The sequence below is a fragment of the Malania oleifera genome, chromosome 8 (genome assembly GCF_029873635.1).
Source record: "Malania oleifera isolate guangnan ecotype guangnan chromosome 8, ASM2987363v1, whole genome shotgun sequence".
Classification (NCBI taxonomy): Eukaryota; Viridiplantae; Streptophyta; class Magnoliopsida; order Santalales; family Ximeniaceae; genus Malania; species Malania oleifera.
In genome coordinates, this window is record NC_080424.1 from 26,933,618 (window position 1) to 26,951,844 (window position 18,227).

The 18,227-nt window shown below is 36.7% G+C and overlaps 1 protein-coding gene across 4 annotated transcripts in view; it reads right to left on the reverse strand.

Moving 5' to 3' along the window:
• LOC131161964 (uncharacterized) overlaps nucleotides 1-11,511 on the reverse strand; it is a 35,983-nt gene extending 24,472 nt beyond the window's left edge. For 2 of the 4 annotated variants that reach the window (XM_058118040.1, XM_058118043.1), the window contains exon 1: nucleotides 11,144-11,511. In XM_058118040.1, coding sequence (XP_057974023.1) covers nucleotides 11,144-11,382 — 239 coding nt within the window. In that variant the 5' untranslated portion in view covers nucleotides 11,383-11,511. Of the gene's footprint in view, nucleotides 1-10,961; nucleotides 11,010-11,143 lie in introns of all 4 variants that reach the window. The other 2 variants (XM_058118041.1, XM_058118042.1) reach the window with 2 other exon arrangements.
• Nucleotides 11,512-18,227: the final 6,716 nt, after the last annotated feature.

The window sequence follows — 18,227 nt, forward strand, 5'->3', positions numbered from 1 at the left end:
ATGAATTCTTTTCCGTCAATTTATGTGATCATGGACCATTTCTTTTGAAAAATTCAGGGCTATTAAATCCTTACTCACTATCTCATTCCAAGTTATTTTAGGTCTACCCCTATTCCTTCTACTACCCCCCACAGTACCTAACTCACTCTTCCTCACTGACACACTATGCGGCCTACGTTACAAACATTCATACCATCTGATTCTTCCCTTCCTCATCTTATCTTTTATAAGAGCTACACCTAACTTACCGTGAATATGTTCATTCCTTAATTTATCTTTTAGTGTTATACCACTCATCCATCTAAGCATTCTCATCTCGGCAACTTTTACTTTTTGGATATTCTATTTTTTCGTCGCCCAACATTCTGATCCATATAGCATAACTGGTCTTATAGTCATCCTATAATACTTCCCTTTAAATTTTAAGGGTATTCTATGATCACAAAGCACACTTGAAGCACTTCTCCATTTTACACAACCTTCTTTAGCTCTATGCATTACATCATCTTCAATTTCTCCATCAGCTTGCATAATAGATCCAAGGTATTGAAATCTACAAGTGTTATTTATTTCTTCATCATCAAGTTTAACTTTGTCTCCAATATTCCTCCTACCACTACTAAAATTATATTTCATATATTCTGTCTTCTTATTACTACTTATCCTAAAACCTCTAGATTCCAAAGTTTCTCTCCATAATTCTAACTCAGTCTCTACTCTGCACCTAGTTTCATCAATTAATACAATATCATTTGCAAACAACATATACCATGGAACCTCATTTTGAATACTCTTAGTTAGTTGGTCCATCACTAAAACAAAAAGATAAAGGCTCAAAACAATTACATCATCTTCAATTTTTCCTTCAACTTGCATAACAGATCCAAGGTATCGAAATCTACAAGTGCTATTTATTTCTTCATTATCAAGTTTAACTTTGTCTCCAATATTCCTCCTACCATTACTGAAATTACAACAACAACAACAACAACAAAACCAAGCCTTAGTCCCACTAGGTGGGGTCGGCTATATGAATCATTTTCGGCCAATTTATGCGATCATGGACCATTTCTTTTGATAGATTCAAGGATATAAATCCTTATTCACTATCTCCTCCCAAGTTATTTTAGGTCAACCCCCCTACCCTCTATTGCCCCTCACATTACATTCCATCCAGTCCCAAAAATACTACAAAGAAAGCACATTTCCATAACGCTGTCCCTTCCTTCTTCCTTCAAAAACCGACAAAAGAAACTGCCAAAAACGCCTCTATTTATAAATTTTCAATGGGACCAAATCCTCTATCATTTAATATGTGTTTGACTTTAAAAATTATTATCATCAACATTTATATACATATATATTACTCTTATATCACTGGTTTGGCCGACCTGGTGGCATCATCCTGTTGGTCACAAGTTTTAAACCATGATCAACGGGCATGTAGTTTTAAAAAAAAAAAATACTGATCAGCTGGCATCTTATCACATGGCCAAAAAGGTACTTTAAGAAACTCATATCATGTTTACCTTGTTTCCAGCTTATGCCCTGTACAAGCCCTATCTTCTATTTGGCTAGTTATAATATGTTCACTAAAAGGACCAGATATGAAAGCCTTTATGAGTCCCACAAAAGCTTCTCAATATTTTTCGGGATATTTCATAATCTGTATCTTATTAGACTAACTCCAACTTACAATTTCCGTTAACAGATTTTTGAGTTTGAATAGACTCCAAACATAATCTTGTTAAAAAATTAGGCCATTAATCCTAAAGGTAAAAACCATTGAACACAGATAATGGAGACCAAATCCTATGAATAACTCACACAACCAAGGTTTTAAATCACAATTACAACTGAAATTTTGAGGCTTTGGAAGATTTGTTAAGATTGAATTTTCAAGTTCAGGTTTTGAATCTCAAATATCAATTTCAAGAATTTCCATATTCAAATTTTCAAAAATTTCACTGAAGGTTCAAAATTATGACAAATCAGAGATGATTCATGGAAAAATCAACACAAATTTTGTAGGATGGAAATTGACTCTCATTTCAAATTCAAAGGTGATGAAAGCGAAAGTTTCTTTGTAGAAATTTAGGACCATGCACGTAACGTAGGCTACTACAAGTCAATTGGGCATCACTTGCAAAGTCAACATTTTGAAATAATATTAACATTGAAAAATGATTGTAACCTCAAGGAAAGCAGGAAGTGAGTGAGACATAAACAGACCATAATAACATTGGACATCAGCCATACATAAAACATTGTTTCATTGACACAATTTTCAACTTCCATTAGGGAATTCAATTAATATGATCTCACCACTTTACAAACCTTGGGCTTCAATTCACTAGATATAGCAACAAGCCTGCCCAAAACATAAATCTGGTCTGATCAATAATAAGCAAGATGGCGCAAAATTATTTTTTAGATAATAAAACAAGTCTATTAAAAAGCATAATTACAATGAAATGATGATAAGAAATCCCCCAATAAAAAGCGCAAAAGGGAAAAAAAAATTTCAACAACCTAAAAGGGATACTTTTAGATTTATCACGAAAATCGACTGCCTAACTAGGTGGCCAAGAAAAAATAATTGGGTCCCTATGCCAAAAGCTAACCGCTAAGATAAGTGCAGATGACACTGCCAAGAAAACAAACAGGACACTTATTTGACCTCAGTGGATTGATTGCCACAATTGAGTCTTTTAAGTATTCATCGAGGTTAGTTTGATTGAAAAGAGAGGACAAAATAGAAAAGACGCTCCAGCAAAGATAGATGGAATCATAAAACCCTATCACTATTAGTGGTGTCCTCACTCCAAATTTCTTGCACCTCAAGTCTCCAATGCTATTATCTTGTTAATTTTGCTGTTAGATTTTGCCTTTTGAGTACCGAAATCATTTTAAATTCATCCTTACCTGGTGTTTGGGAACTCGGAGTTCAAACCTTGGATTTGGATTGTGTGGGTTTCAAAAAAATGCAGCACAAGATTTTATTGATTTGTATCCAAATTCATCCTCCCAACACAACATTACTAGAAATGCTTTATGGGGGGTAGTGCAGCGCTCGTTGTTATCCAGTTCCTGGAGTTACTATTTTAATTTCAATCAGTTCTTACATCCTCCTTTCATTTACTTGTTTATTTTCCTTTAGACTAGACAGTGGTTGACTCTAAGTGTCCTTCCATTGGATGTAATTTGGCCGATCCACATACACTTTCACCATGAGACACGCCAGTTTCAAAATCCAGCCAACATTTCGACAAAACTATTAACTAAGGGCAAAAGCTAGCATAAAGCAACCTCATCGTCCAAACCCACGATTAAGTCTCATTTCCATCCATCTTTTCCTACTTTTGGCCAGAATTTGCACTTAATAGTTTGAAAACTACAGCCCATGACTTCAATAATGTTAATTGTGTAAAATGGAAGACATAAACGCAAGGATAGATCTCTCCCTCTACTTATTATATATTTAAGTTCAATAGGAATAACCACAATACCCTTACTAACTCACACTTATTACTAACAAAACTCTAACACATAATAATAATGCTAAAAGACTAAATAACCATTAACAATACCCCTCAAGCTGGAGCATATATATCATATGCTCCTAGCTTGTTACAAATGAATTTCACACGAACACCACCCAAGGCTTTAGTGAACAAATCAGCAAGCTGAAACTCAGACTTCACATGAGTGGTCATAATGAGCTTTTGTACAAATTTCTCTCAAATAAAGTGGCAATCAACTTCAATGTGCTTTGACCGCTCATGGAAGACAATATGAATAGCATTTCAATTATCACACATCAACTCCATAGGCTGAGAATTGGAAAACCCAATTCTTTCAACATGTTCTTCAACCAAACAAGTTTACATGTAGTGTGTGCCATAGTCGTATACTGACTCAGCACTCAAACTGACCACCAGAGTTTGTTTCTTACTTTTCTAAGACACCAAATTACCATTGACAAAGACACATTACCTCATTGTGAATCTTTGATCGAAAGGTGATCCAACCCAATATGCACTTGCATATCCCAAAATATAAGTGTGACCCTGATCCTGATGTAAGAGACCTCTCCTGGCTCACCTTAGAGATATCTCAAAATGCAAATTACTGCATCCCAGTGACTTTTTCCGACAACAGCTAAGGAGAATAGGGTTTAGCTTGGATCACACTCTAATACCACGTTGAGTAATTAGGTAAAATGGAAGACCTAAACTAAATGGTAGGTCTCTCCCTCCATTTATAATATATGCAAGTACAATTGGAATGACCACAATACCCTTACTAACTCACACTTATTACTAACAGAACTCTCACACATAATAAAAATGCTAAAAGACTAAATAACCATTAACAAATAGAACTAACAAAGTTTACTTGTATTTTTCTCTCTTCTCACATTTACCCTTTTCTAGTAGCATAATTTTGAGTATACTAATTACATCATCTCAACAGTACACCACCAAAGCCCTTAATCAACACAATTCCTTCTAGGTAAACTATATATAATCTTAACAAAGCACTCGGCAAAGTTGACGCGATGCTACTCCACAATGCCTCCCTTTTGCCAACAACCCTCGCTACTTCCCTTCATTGTCTCCCTTCATTAACGACAATGGAGGTTCTCTTCTCACAATTCAACCTAAACAGAAGACTCCATTCGACCTCGCCTTCTCTCTCGCTCAAGCAGTCCTCTTACTGTCCTCTCATCGCAAGCCCTAGTTTGAATCCCCTCTCTAGTTTTTTCCTCAACTTTTCTCTTTACTTTTCGATGCTACCAAGCTTCCTCCTGTTCAAAGCTACCCTCAGTAACTGGATCTAGTTTCTTGGTGTTCGAAAGCTTCTCTTTGTTTTTTTTGCGCTCACAAGCTTCCTCTTGTTCGAAGTTGCCTTTCCGTTTGGCTCTGCTTCACAAACTTCTATTTTCTAGTGTCCGCAAGCTCCTCCAACTCGAAGCTAGCCGCTAGTTGTTCCCTGGAAGGTATTTTTCTCTCGTGGACTTTACACTCTCGAAGGTTTGGCTTTATTTGTTTTCTGACTACCTTGAAGAGGTGTTGAGAGATCATAAGCATACTATGGCAGTCGAAAGGAAACCCTCCAACCTAGTCATTGAAGGGGGAAGTTCTTATTTCCTTAGAATCACTGAATACCGCAAGGGAAGAAGGATCTCCATCTTCCTAGAGATGGAAGAGTCAGATAGTTCTTTGAATCTTGGAAGGATTCTAAGCTTTGAAAAAAGCCATACCTAAGCACTTCTTAGTTTTGTTGAACAAGGAACAAGGAAAGAACCCCTACTTTGCAGTTAAACTCGAACAAATATGGGGACTACCTCGTCCTTATGGAGACCAATAGTGGTGCCTGGAGAACCCTCGCGTTTCCAGAGGGTACGAATCCAAGGGTTGGATGAGGATCTCCTCCTCGGTAGCCGAGCTGAGGCACCGTCTTTTTCATCCCGCCAAGAAAGGTTTAACATCTTCAGTCGTTCAACAGGTGGAGAAGAAGCCTACGGCCTCCCCAACGGATATGAACCTATTCCACAATAGATCAGCTCCCTTTGCCCTTGCCCTCATTGTGGTAAGCCTTTGAGCCTATTGCTGAGATGTGGCTTGACACCCAACTCACAGGTAGTGGGGAAGACAAGTAACCTCATGTGATCCTTCTCGAGTGTTGTACTAGAGAAGAGCAATGTTGCATACGGCTTTTTCGATTTCCCTGAGTAGGATAAAGGCAAGCCTAAATCTTTTGTCTTGTTTGAGGATGTCAAAGTGGGCCTTAACTTGGGCCTTGGAACCCCAAATATAGGGATTATTTTTGGCCTTGCGATCGCACTTGACTACTTGAAGTCCCAACTAAGCTCTTTTTCTCCCGTTAAGCTGCATGATGGTCCTTCTAAAGCTACTAAAAACATAGTCCACTTTGGGAATGTTGTCCCTTTTCAAGATCTCCCCTCACAGGCAGTTGTAACTCAAAAGGAGGTTGTACTAGAGCAGGAACCTCCTAAATCTCAAACTAATGCGAAATGATTAGCCCTTGTCCAGCCCCAAGCATTGGCTACAACACTTTGTGTGTCAATCCCAACATAGTAGTCAAAAGTGTGGCTGAGGTGCGTCTAGGAACAAGGCAGAGAGGGGCGATGGGGCTAGCACCTCACCAGGGCTGAGGCAAGGCGACCTTCAAGAGGCGCAGTGAAGTGCAGTAAGGCTCAAGGCGCAATGAGTTGCACCTTGCTGTATCTGACCTTTAACCTTTTTTTTTTTTTTCCTTTCAATAAAGAAAAAACTGACTTCAAGCTAGAGCTAGCAAAAGAGACCCCAGCCCTAACGCAAGAGAGGCTTCGCCTTGAACCAGCACAAGAGACCTTCGTCTCTAAGTCTTCAAGCCTTCCGCCAGCAAGAGAGCCTTCACAAGAGCCTTCAAACAAGCAAGAGGCTTCGAACCAATTGAGTCGTCATCGCCAGTCTTCATGAATCGTCAAGCTGCTTCAAGCAAGTAAGTCGTCTTCTTGTTCCTGTTCTTCTTCTTCTTCTATTCGACCATGTTAGGCTTACTGCCAGATCTTGGTGTTCTTCTTATTACTCTTTTTCTTCTTTGTAACTTAGCCTCAAGGCTCAGTATTTTGCTGCTGCAGCCTGCTGGTGGCTAGCAGGCTGCCCTGCTTTTGGCCAGTTATATAATAACTTGTATTAAGCCATTAAGTTTAATATTATATAATATGTAATTTATTAATTATGTAGACAGTAGTATTGTAGCTTAATGCAAGTTAATATATACATTTTTTACTGAATTTAGCTGCTGTTTTTTTTGGAAATTGTATACAAACTATACATTTTCCTGAATTTAATTTATTTATCAATTTAAGTGATGATTGAGGAGGATTTTTAGACTTCAGACTTTGGAATATTAAATTGTACTATTTTCTTCTGATATTGATGTGTTTATATATCAATTACCCATCAAATAGGCTTTGTACACAATTTTAATAATTGTGTGCCTCACCTTCATGAGCCACATGCCTTCACCTCATGCCTCGACTCCAAGTAACCTTTACACCTCGGTGCACCTTGCGTCTTTGACTACTATGAATCCCAGCTTTGAGGATTTGATTGATAGACCCAAATTTGATAATTTGAATGACTTGGTCTTTGAAAACATTCATTTCAAGAATCAGGTATCTGTTTGGGTTCTTCAGAATCTGAAATCAATAAGTAAAACCATAGGCGCATCCTTCAAAGGGTTTGAGGACAAAGCCTTACAATGTTTGAGGATACAAAAAGAAAGAGAAGAAAGGAGATGGAAAGTAATCTCAAAAAACCATCAGGCAGTATCAAAAAATTGGATACCAACAAGGAATTAAAGCACTTAAAATTCATAGTGAACCATGGAAAAATAGGAGGAAGCTCTGAAATGGCAAAGGCATGCAATAGCCAGAGCCCTTGTGTTAAATCATGTTAAGGAAAATCATCTCCTAAAATATGAGGGGTCTAAACGACAAATTCAAAAGTATTGTGACTAAGTCCTTTCTTAAGGATTGGGGGGCAATGTGGTGTGCTTGCAAGAAACTAAGGTGGTGACAGTGAAGCAGCTATTGAACAAAGATTTGGAGCCAAGACAGTTGAGATTGGATATCCCTTGGAGCAGTAGGTAGCTGAAGGAATATTCTTGTCTTGTGGAAGCATAGTGTTGTGGAATTGTTGGACCACTCCATTAGTTCCTTCTCAATCTCCCGTTCGTTCAAAGCATGAATGTTAACTTTTAGTGGATTTCCACAGGGATCTATAGCCCAAGTGAAGGACGCTCCAAGTCTCTTTTCTGGAATGGGCTCTTCAAGATTAGGAGTAAATGGGATGGTCCTTAGATCATTGGAAGTGATTTCAACATGATTGTGTATCAGCACATAAGAAGTGTGAGCAGCCTTGAAACTAGTAACATAAGAGAATTCCTTGACTTTATCAGCGCAAATGCCCTTATTGATCTCCCTTTCATTGGTGGCAACTTCGCTTGGTCTAAGTCAAGCAAGCCGCCTTCCTTTTCATGGATCGATATGTTCCTAATTTTGGTAGACTTGGAACTTCACTTTCCTCGGAGGATTCAAAGTCTGCTTCCTAGGCCCATCTCAGATCACTTCCCTATTACCCTTGACACCAAGAGAGTTAAATGGGCGCCAATCCTCTTTCTCTTTGAGAATATATGGTTAAAGCATGATGATTTCGAGGAGTTGGTCAAAACTTGGTCCTCTATTCAAGTCAAGCAAAAGGCTAGTTTTTTGCTCATCTCAAAATTGAAAGGAATAAAAGAAAAGCTAAAAATATGGAACAGAAACACCTTTGGGAATGTCCAGGCGAAGAAGATTGTTATCCTTAATGCCATCAAAGAACTTAATAAGCAATAGATAATGCAAGGTCTTGATGATGAACAAAGAGCCAAAAGAACTATGCTTAAGAAGGAATTGAAGAAGGAATTGAATGAGGTTATCAATCTTGAAGAAATATCTTGGTGGCAAAAATTTGGAGCTTTATGGCTCAAGGAGAAGGACCATAATACAAAATTCTTTCATTAGACAACAAATGCTCATCCTAGAGGCAACACCTTATCCAACATGAAAATTGGGGAAATCACCTTAACCAGGGAAGAGGATTTTAAGGTTGTGATTTATATAAAGACCTTCACACTAAACCTAAGACTTGGAGACCTACAATGGATGGCATCAATTTCAGATCTCTCAGCTCATTCACTACGGGGTGGCTTAAGAGACCCTTTGATGAAGCAAAAGTCCTCCAAGCTATTAAAATTTGCAAAGGGGATAAAGCATCTGGACTAGATGGTTTCTCCTTGGCTTTCTTTCAGGCCAATTGGAGCCTTTTCAAGCACAACATCTTAAACGTGTTCAAGGAGTTTAATAGATCAAAAAATTCATCAACTGCATCAATACCACCTTTGTCACTCTTGTTCGAAAGAAAGTTGGGGCTATTAACATCAAGGATTTCCGTCCAACTAGCTTGGTGCGAAGAATTTATAAAATGATTGCCAAGGTCCTAGCTAAGAGGTTCAAAAAATCAATACCAGAAGTCATTGATTAGCATCAGCACACTTTTGTGGCTGGAAGGCGGATAATGGATGTCAGCGTGATTGCTAATAAGGTAGTGGATGCCTATTTGAGGGAGGAAAAAGGGGGAGCAATGCAAAAATTGGACATAGAGAAAGCTTCTGATCATGTCAACTAGAACTTCCTTCTTTATCTCCGTAGGAAAATGGAGTTTGGGGAGCTCTGGTGTAGTTGGATTGCTCAATGCATCAAAACTTTAAACTTCTCAATGCTCATAAATGGTCGTTGTTCTGATTTCTTTCGCTCCTCCAGAGGCTTGAGACAAGGAGATCCCTCGTCTCCTTTTCTGTTTATTTTGGTTATGGAGGTGCTTAGCCTCGTGCTGATGAAAGCAACTGAAGAAGGGATCACTAAAGGTCCCAAGGTGGGCAGAAATGGAATGCTTACAAAAGTTTCTCATCTTCTTTTCGCAGATGATACTATCATTTTCAGAGAATATGATTCCCTTTATCCTCTCAATCTCCAATGCATTTTTTTAGGGTTTGAGAGCGTCTCATGCTTGAAAGTGAACCTTGGTAAAAGTGAGCTTATTCCAAGTGGAGAGAACATGCACCACTGCCGAGGGGGGGGTGCAGACCTTCCTTGTTGTTCTTTCGGGTTGCAAGATGGGATCCTTTCCCATTGATTACCTCGGTCTCCCTCAGAGCCAAATTCAAGGATGGGATTTTTTTCCAATAGATGACATTTCAAGTGATAAATGGGACCAATATTTTCTTCTGGCATGATGTGTGACGTGAGAATGGTAATCTTAAAGTTGTCTTTCCTTCTATCTAAAGCTTAGCTTGTGACAAAAAATGTCTTTATCGGACATCATCTTTGAATCAGTGACCAAGGAATTTTTCGAAATATTCCTTTTACTAGGAATGTGTCAGATTGGGAACTTCACGCACTCTCTAATTTTTACAAAAATCTCTATAATTTCCGTTACCAAAACATCCCCAACGACCCAAAATGGGCTTTGGACAAAAATGGTGTTATCATTGTTAAATCTTTCTAGAAGAAGCTCTCCTCAATGGGAACAAATTGCAACAACTCCCCTTGGATTCACATTTGGAGGACAGCAGCCCCTTCAAAGGTTGCCTTAGTCCATACATGGAAATATTTTAACCATTAACAATCTGCAGAAAAGAGGGCTTACACTCACAAATAGGTGTTTTCTTTGTATGGCTGATGCAGAATCAGTCATTACATTCTTTTCCACTGCCATTAGAGACAAGGAACTTGTGGAATTTGGTTCTATCCTTGACTGGACCGCAGCTGATAATGACAAATTCGGTTGGAGAGGAGATTGGGCTTGGAAAGGCATCAGAGCCACCAAAGAGAAGCAAAAGGCTTTAAACCTCATTCATCTTGATCTCGCCATCTTTTGGTGTGCTTGGAAAGAAAGAAATATGAGAGCCTTTAAAGATACAACTACTATGATTCATATTTGCAAAGAGCAATGGATTGCTGTTGTTTCGAGCTGGCTTAGTGGTCAAATTGTTAATGATCATAATGTAATCCTTAATGTTTGCAACTCTACAGAGTGGTTGATGTTTTGTACCACGAAATGGCATCCCCTTGATGCCTTGCTAATATAAATTTCTCTTTACTGATCAAAAAAAAAAAGACAGAGCACTCAGCCACAACCCCTGTGTTTAATAAAAATATAAATCATTTGGTTATAAAGGAACCATGCCTAGTGCTTCTTTCCCTTGTCCCGCTGCCTTAGTTACAATTACTGGCATATTTCACACTGACAACCTAATCACAAGTATCAGCACAACTAAAGTCCGGCCCCAAAAAATCAAAACTCTTGAATCAAACATACAATTAAAACTGCAAAATGAAAACACACCAGCACGAAGAGAACCCCAAATGCACCTTTAAAGCACTCCTATTGCTTCTGAAAGAAGTGGGGAAAACTAAAATTACCTCAAGAAGTAGAAGAAACCCAGATGGAATAAATTAAAGAGTAAGATAAGATTTGTGCGTGCAAGGGTGCAGAGAGAGAGAGAGAGAGAGAGAGAGAGAGAATACTCGGCTTGTTCCTTGAACTGGCCTACAAGGGAGCGCATGGCACTCTTTATCCGGGACTCCATGCCCTGTGCCTCCTCCTTCATCTCTTTCCTGCCGGGCTGGCCAACTTCCGCAGCCGCCGCCATTTTGATTGCACAACCTCCGCCCTGCAAGCTCTCTGCTTCCTCACTCCCACGCAGGGCCGCGCTGAAACATTCGGTAGAATTCCCTACGGTGTGTCTGCCTGTATATATATACATACACCTTCCTCACCGTATTAAAATCAAAGGCTTTTTCAATCGGTGACTCTCAATTTTCAAACTTTCTTTCCCTTTGAAGACTCAAAATTAAAACCTAGTCATTTCTGGAGCGGTCCCAAAATCTTTTTCAGATTAATCATTTTATTTTGATATTTATTCTTTAAAATTCATGTGTTTTTTTATTTTAACAATTTTTTGCCTCCATTTATATTTATAAGAGGAAGGGGTAAAATTAGAGAAAATTAATATTAATGTTTTACATTTTCCTATCTCATATATATCATTAACAACAAAATTTTATAAAAAATTTATAATTAACATATAAAATAAAAGGCTTGTTCATTCATTTTTTATGTTTTTTTTCTTTTATTTATCAACTAAGATAATAAATATATAGCAAATTAATAAACAAACGTCTACTTTTGTATATAATTAACATTTATTTTTTCTTAATTTATCATATTAATAAAAATTTTATTTTCATCAATATTTTCATATAAAGGGAAAATACAATGGAAAGTGAATCTTTTTCATTTTTCATTTTCTTTCTTTTTTATTAAATAAAATTATTAGATCTAAGTGGAGGCTTTGAGTTTTAAAAAAATTTATAAAATAAATAAAAAATAAAGTATTTTTATTCTAGGGTATATCTCTTTATTTCGTATTTATAAATTGTTAGTTTTACTTTATTTTAAAATAAAAAATATTTTCATTTGTGCAATTAACCTCTCAACTAATAGTAATCAAAAATAAAGACAATCATTTTTTTGTTAAAAGTCAAATATTCACAAGAATTGCTAAAATTTTAATTGTGTAATATTATTTAGTGCTCTACAAAATAAACAAAGTGCACGGTCAACTTATGTAAAAAACAAATCAAAATCATGTAGAAAATGTGCAAATTTTGGCAAATCTATAATAATAAATATTTTAAATATAATTTGGTGCGATGTATTTTTTTCAAACTTAATTCTTTTTTAAAATGATTTTTCATACTTTTAAATGCTTAAATACTTGTGTTCACGAAATGATTACACAATTCAATTTATAATTTTTTATATACACTTAGATGTAAATTATGTCAATTAAATGTTTGTAGAAATACAAAAATGAACAATATGTCATTGAAATGTTAGTTATGAAAAAAAAATATATATATATATATATATATTTTTGCTCTCCATAAAGAGGGGTGAAAACACAAAATATTTCAAATTCAAATCTTAGCCAAGCTAAATTTTTTTAAGTAATTGTCTTATTTCTCAAAAGAATTTACAATGATCATATTTCTATAAAAATAATAAAAATAATTCTCTTAGAACATATATGTGTTTATAAAAGGTGTAGATTATCTGTCGGACAAGGCTACCATGAGAAGTGACCCATCCTATTCCTGAGCTCAAATCCTTATGCATTCATTCTTTGTGTTTAAACTTTGAACACCTTTTAAAATTTTATTGTTGAAGTGTAGGGATTTTCCTATGATATGACCTTTCACTTCAACCTCTATACTTCTATAAAGGGGATTGTCCCATTTGGTGTCATTTTTCTAAAGCCCAATACTAACCTCATACAATTATATATTTCATTTGTTAAAAAAATTAGCTACTAAAGATACAAAAGTCAAAAAAACATATAACCCACATGCAACAATCCCATCAATAGTGAAATTAATTTTTTCTTTCAATTTCTTATACTTCTTATGATATGATGTTCTCCTCTTCAAATCAACAATTTCCTCTCCATTAACATTTTTTTTTCCTCATTAATGCTCATAAAAAAATAACAAACATAAATTCAAATTGTCTTCATCATTTTACAGCAAATTCATGGTTTTTCCAATACTCATATGTTTTCTTCCATCTTATTTTCATTTATTATCGTCTGTTGCTGCTTTGCTGTCTTTGACACCCACCTTGCATCTAGGTTTGCCGACAGCACCATCCATCTCTTTCTCCTACACACCTGCCTTCACGTCACCGCCCTCCACCCCAACCATCGCAACCGCCTCGACCCCTTTTCATGCGTTGTCTCGAACATCATCCTCTCTAACACCTGCCTCATGGTCACCTTCCTCAATGGTGATATCCATGTTGCCGCCATCAACGAAGTCACCCCTCCATGGTGGGTCATCTTTGGCGATGTCTTCATCGATGGTGTGTTGGTGGACTTCACCAACTGTAATGTTAGCTTTGATGTATTCCCAAGAGGGGGGTAAATTGGGTATTTCAAAAAATTAATCCCTTAGGTTCAACTAATCTAGCAAGCAGTATTTCACAAACCTAGGGTCTTTTTATGTATTCACAATCTCAATAAAATATTTGAACGATAAACATAAACATACAGGTGCATAAAGTAAATTGCGAAAAATAAAATCAACGTCAGATATGTTATCAGGGTTCGGCCAACTGTGCCTACGTCCCCGCCTCTAGCTCGCAAGCCCTAGGATTCTACTAATGCTCACTTAACAGGTAGAGCGGCACCGTTTACAACCTAGTCAATTAAAGGGGTTGACCTCAACCAACATGCCTTACTATGATGACGCACCTAACTTTCCTAACCGAATCTAAGCTAGTTCGGGACTATTCAATAGGGCTGGTCTCGCTCTTCAGGCCCACGTCTAGATTACAAATGATATAAAATTTTTCATACAATCAAAGCGCTTCTAAACAAGCATATTATGTACCAATTCAGCATATGTAATAATCAACGCACATCAATATATATGAACTATAAGCTCGGTGCTCTACGTGTGCAATCAACACTCAATATTATAGATAATCTCATATATATGCACAAGAGTGTATAACCAAGGTTTTCTTTAAAACACAATATAAAATATCTCAATGCAAGCTTAGGGTTTCAAAGATGCCAATCAGAGTATTCAAACAATTTCAAAAATATTTTCTCAAATGTATCTAGCACAAGAGCTGTTTGAAATCTAACTTTGTAAAATATTTTTGCACACAAAAGAATAAGCCCGAATGAGTATTGTGATAATAATGCAAACTCACTTAGCTATAATATTTTTCCCACAAAAAGATTTATCAAATAAAATCGAGGGAAAAATCAAGCTAAACCCTCAATATGAAAATTACAAGCACAAGAGCAAGTGAGGGTTTTTTAGCAAAATGGAATAATCAATAAAACACTCACAAATTATTTAACCCACGAGATTCGGGTGCCCGATCTGAGGTTCGGGTTCCCGAATAGACTCAGTCAGAAATTTAATTTTTAAAGGTTTGGGTGCCCGAAGTCAAGGTCAGTTGGCTGAACCAAAGACAAAAACTTTCTATCTGCGGTTCGGGTGCCCGAAGCTGATCTTGATTAACCGAACCAACAAGTTCGGTCGCCCAAGGCCTTATTGAACGCGAAAGTTCGGGTGCCCGAGTTTGTGAAAAGCACTCTGACATGGGTTCGGTCACCTGAGAGCGATACGTTCATTACAGGTTCGGTCACCCGAAACCTGGTCAATCCGCTGACTTCTCAGCGGTTCGGCACCCGAGGTGTTTTGAACACATGGGGTTCGGTCGCCCGACCTTTCACATATTTTCAATTAAGTCCACATTTTACTTTAATTAATTCTCATGATATTATAAGTGATATTAGGGACTTTCTTACGTGCAAGTGCTAGGGCTTAAGGTCTCTCTAAGGCCTTTTTAAGTGTGCCAAAAAACCTAGCGTCAGTCGATCGAAGGGTGTTCCCTAAGGTCATCTAAGGTCTTGAGCTTTAGTTCTTACATGCATGTCATGCATTAATTATTACAGACCGTTCCTATATTACTATTACAAACCCAAATTACACAAAATATAAATTACAATGAGTCTTTAGGGTCTTTAGTCTTCAAGTCTTCCCATGCGCCAACATATGATCTGATAATATAAACTTGCACACAAACTTGATAGACATTAAATATCAAGGTATTTGTCATGATCAAAATAGGGTATGACCCATGGGGTCAACTGTAATTGGTGGGGTTTGTTAGGTTGGGGTGGATAGATTTCTACCAAAACTCCTATATATGTATGTGATGATTTTGTAGGGATCTTTGATCTAATCTTATCTTATCTAACGATAAGGATGGGAGCGTAGCATACGGTCGGGAAGACCTCTTGGGTTGAAATGTTGTTGACCTAATGGGGTATATGACCAAAAGGCTTTTGCTTCTCTAATACTATAAAGGGGAATCTCTTTTTGGCATCATCTTTCAAAAATATAAAATTTGTTGTTATAATACTATAAAGGGGATTCTCCTTTTGGTGTCATCTTTCAAAAATGTCAAATTTATCTCTATAACTATCAATAATCATTCCAAAATACTCCTTTAACTACCCATAATTATTTTGAAATGCCCTTATAATTATGTCAAAACTAACCACAATTATTTTAAAAGACTCTTATAATTATGTCAAATATATCCCTATAACTACTCATAATTATCCAAAAATACCCCTATAACTATCTACAACTATCCCAAAACACTCTTATACTCTTTAATTTTCTATATTTTCTTATAATATTTTATATTTTTTTAGAATAGAGAGTCATGGAGCTCACACGTAATGCATGCTCATGGCTAGTTTATAAAATTTCTACAGCAGAAGTTGTAGACTGTAGTATGGAAGAAATGGGGTTTGTTGGTTTGGGGTGGATAGGTCTCTGCAAAACTCCCTCATATGTACACATGGATGTTCTCTGTTGACTTTTTGATTCCTATCCCATTTTGACAATGACAAATCACAGCATCTCATTTGTGCATTGATTATATGAATAAGATTAAGTTTTAGAAAGCACAAATGACCGATGCAAAATGGAAGCCATAAAGCAATCAAACTAAGACATCACATGGCACATTCCATGGCAAATTGAAAAGCAAAGCTTGAAGATGTGTATTTTCCAATTGTAAAGTATTTAGGTTTCAATGCATATGCATGTCTCGATTGATTTGATATGAAGCTCACTAATGACCATAGATTGACCTTAGGAACTCAAGTTTTCATGGAAAACCTTTTTATTAAAAATGATAAACTAATTCAAAAGGTTTGAAATGAGTTTGAACTTGAAAATGGTTAAAACTCAATTTCATAAGGGGTTCAGTTGACCGAATGTATAACCTGGTCGACCGAAGTTCATCTTGGTATAATCCGGTTGACTGGATCATTAAGCCAGTTGACCAAATGGTGCCAAAAAGGAAAATCGCTCTTGGGTTGGTCGACCGAACCTCAGTACAGTCGACCAAAACTCTCAAATTTTGGCAATTCTGGGCAAAAAACGGTCATAAATTTTGAAATATAATAATACTTTAATGCCCCAACGGTCACATCTTGCTTTTGCCTATAAATACCAAGGTTAAACACTTGGAGAACACTTTTGATGAATCATTAAATACTCTTACACTATTTAAGCATCTTATATACTCTTTTCACAAATCAAAAGTTCTCTTACTCTCTTTATTTGCAAAAGTCGATTTGAGAAAATAATTTCCATCTTTATTGAGCTTCATTCATATCTTTTGAGAGTGCATTAGAAAGGTTTCTTCATTTTACTTATTAGCTATTGAAGGAGCATTTTTTGTACACAAACCTTATTTCCATTTGTTATTTTGCGGTTCAGGTTTGAACCATGTCGAGCGAGGGTATATAACTTGGAGAGGTATCTCCACCTATAAGGAGGATTGTAATGGGTATCTCCGCCCGAGTGAAGGAGGGTTTTACGAGGTAGCTCTGCCTTGGTTGAAGGAGTCAATAGTGTTATCCTCAAGTGTTTTTCTTAAGGTAAGGATGTAGGCGGGGAATAACCGAACCTTGTAAAATCGTTGTGTTTGTTTTCTTTATCCCTACACTTCTTTTTATTTTCGCACTTGTATGTTTAAATATTTGTTGCATTTGTGATTGGTTGTTAAACTCTAAACTTGGGATTGATCTTGTTGAAAAATAGGTTAAATTAGTTGACCTAATTTTTTAATATCCAATTCACCCCCCCCCCCACCCCCGCTTTGGGATTTCACAAAAACTAACAATTGAAATCAGAGCCTTGTTACAAAAAGCTTAAACGTATTTGCATAAAGATCATATGGCTCAACTTGGTGTATCCCCTTTTGGTGAGGGACAATCATCTTCACGCCCTCTGATCTTTTGTGCTGTTAACTATATGTCTTGGAAACAAAGAATGAGGATTTTTCTTCAAACCATGGATGGGAGAGTGTGGAGAGTTGTTTCCAAGGGAGACTATATACCTATGAAAACCGTTGAAAATAAAAGTGTTCCTAAAACTGAGGATGATATGAATGAAGATGACATGAAGTTATTGCAAGTAAAATCTAGTACTATGAATGCTTTATATTGCGATTTAGATGCAAATGAATTTAATAGAATCATGGCTTGCAAAAATGCTAAAGAGATTTGGGATAAATTAGAAATCACATATGAAAGAACTAAGGATGTTAAGGATAGTCATAATACGAAGCTTTCAAAATGACTCCTAATGAATCTATACAATCTATGTACGCTAGATTCACACACATTACAAATTTTCTAATGCTCTTGGAAAAACTTTTCCTATTTATGAAATTATTAGGAAGGTACTGAGAGGATTGCCTCCAATCTAGGAGCCAAAAGCAACCGCCATAGCTGAAGGGAGAAATTTGAAAGAAATGACACTGGACGAGCTCACTGGATCCCTCATCACCTACGAAATGGCCATCAATGAAAGGATAAACAAGTAGAGTAAAACAAAGAAGGTTACAACTCTCAAAGATTCTGCAAGTAGCTCCAGTAATGAAAGTGATGAGGACTGTAACGAGGACATGGCCTTGCTGACCAAAAAGTTCAGCAAGTTCTTTAAA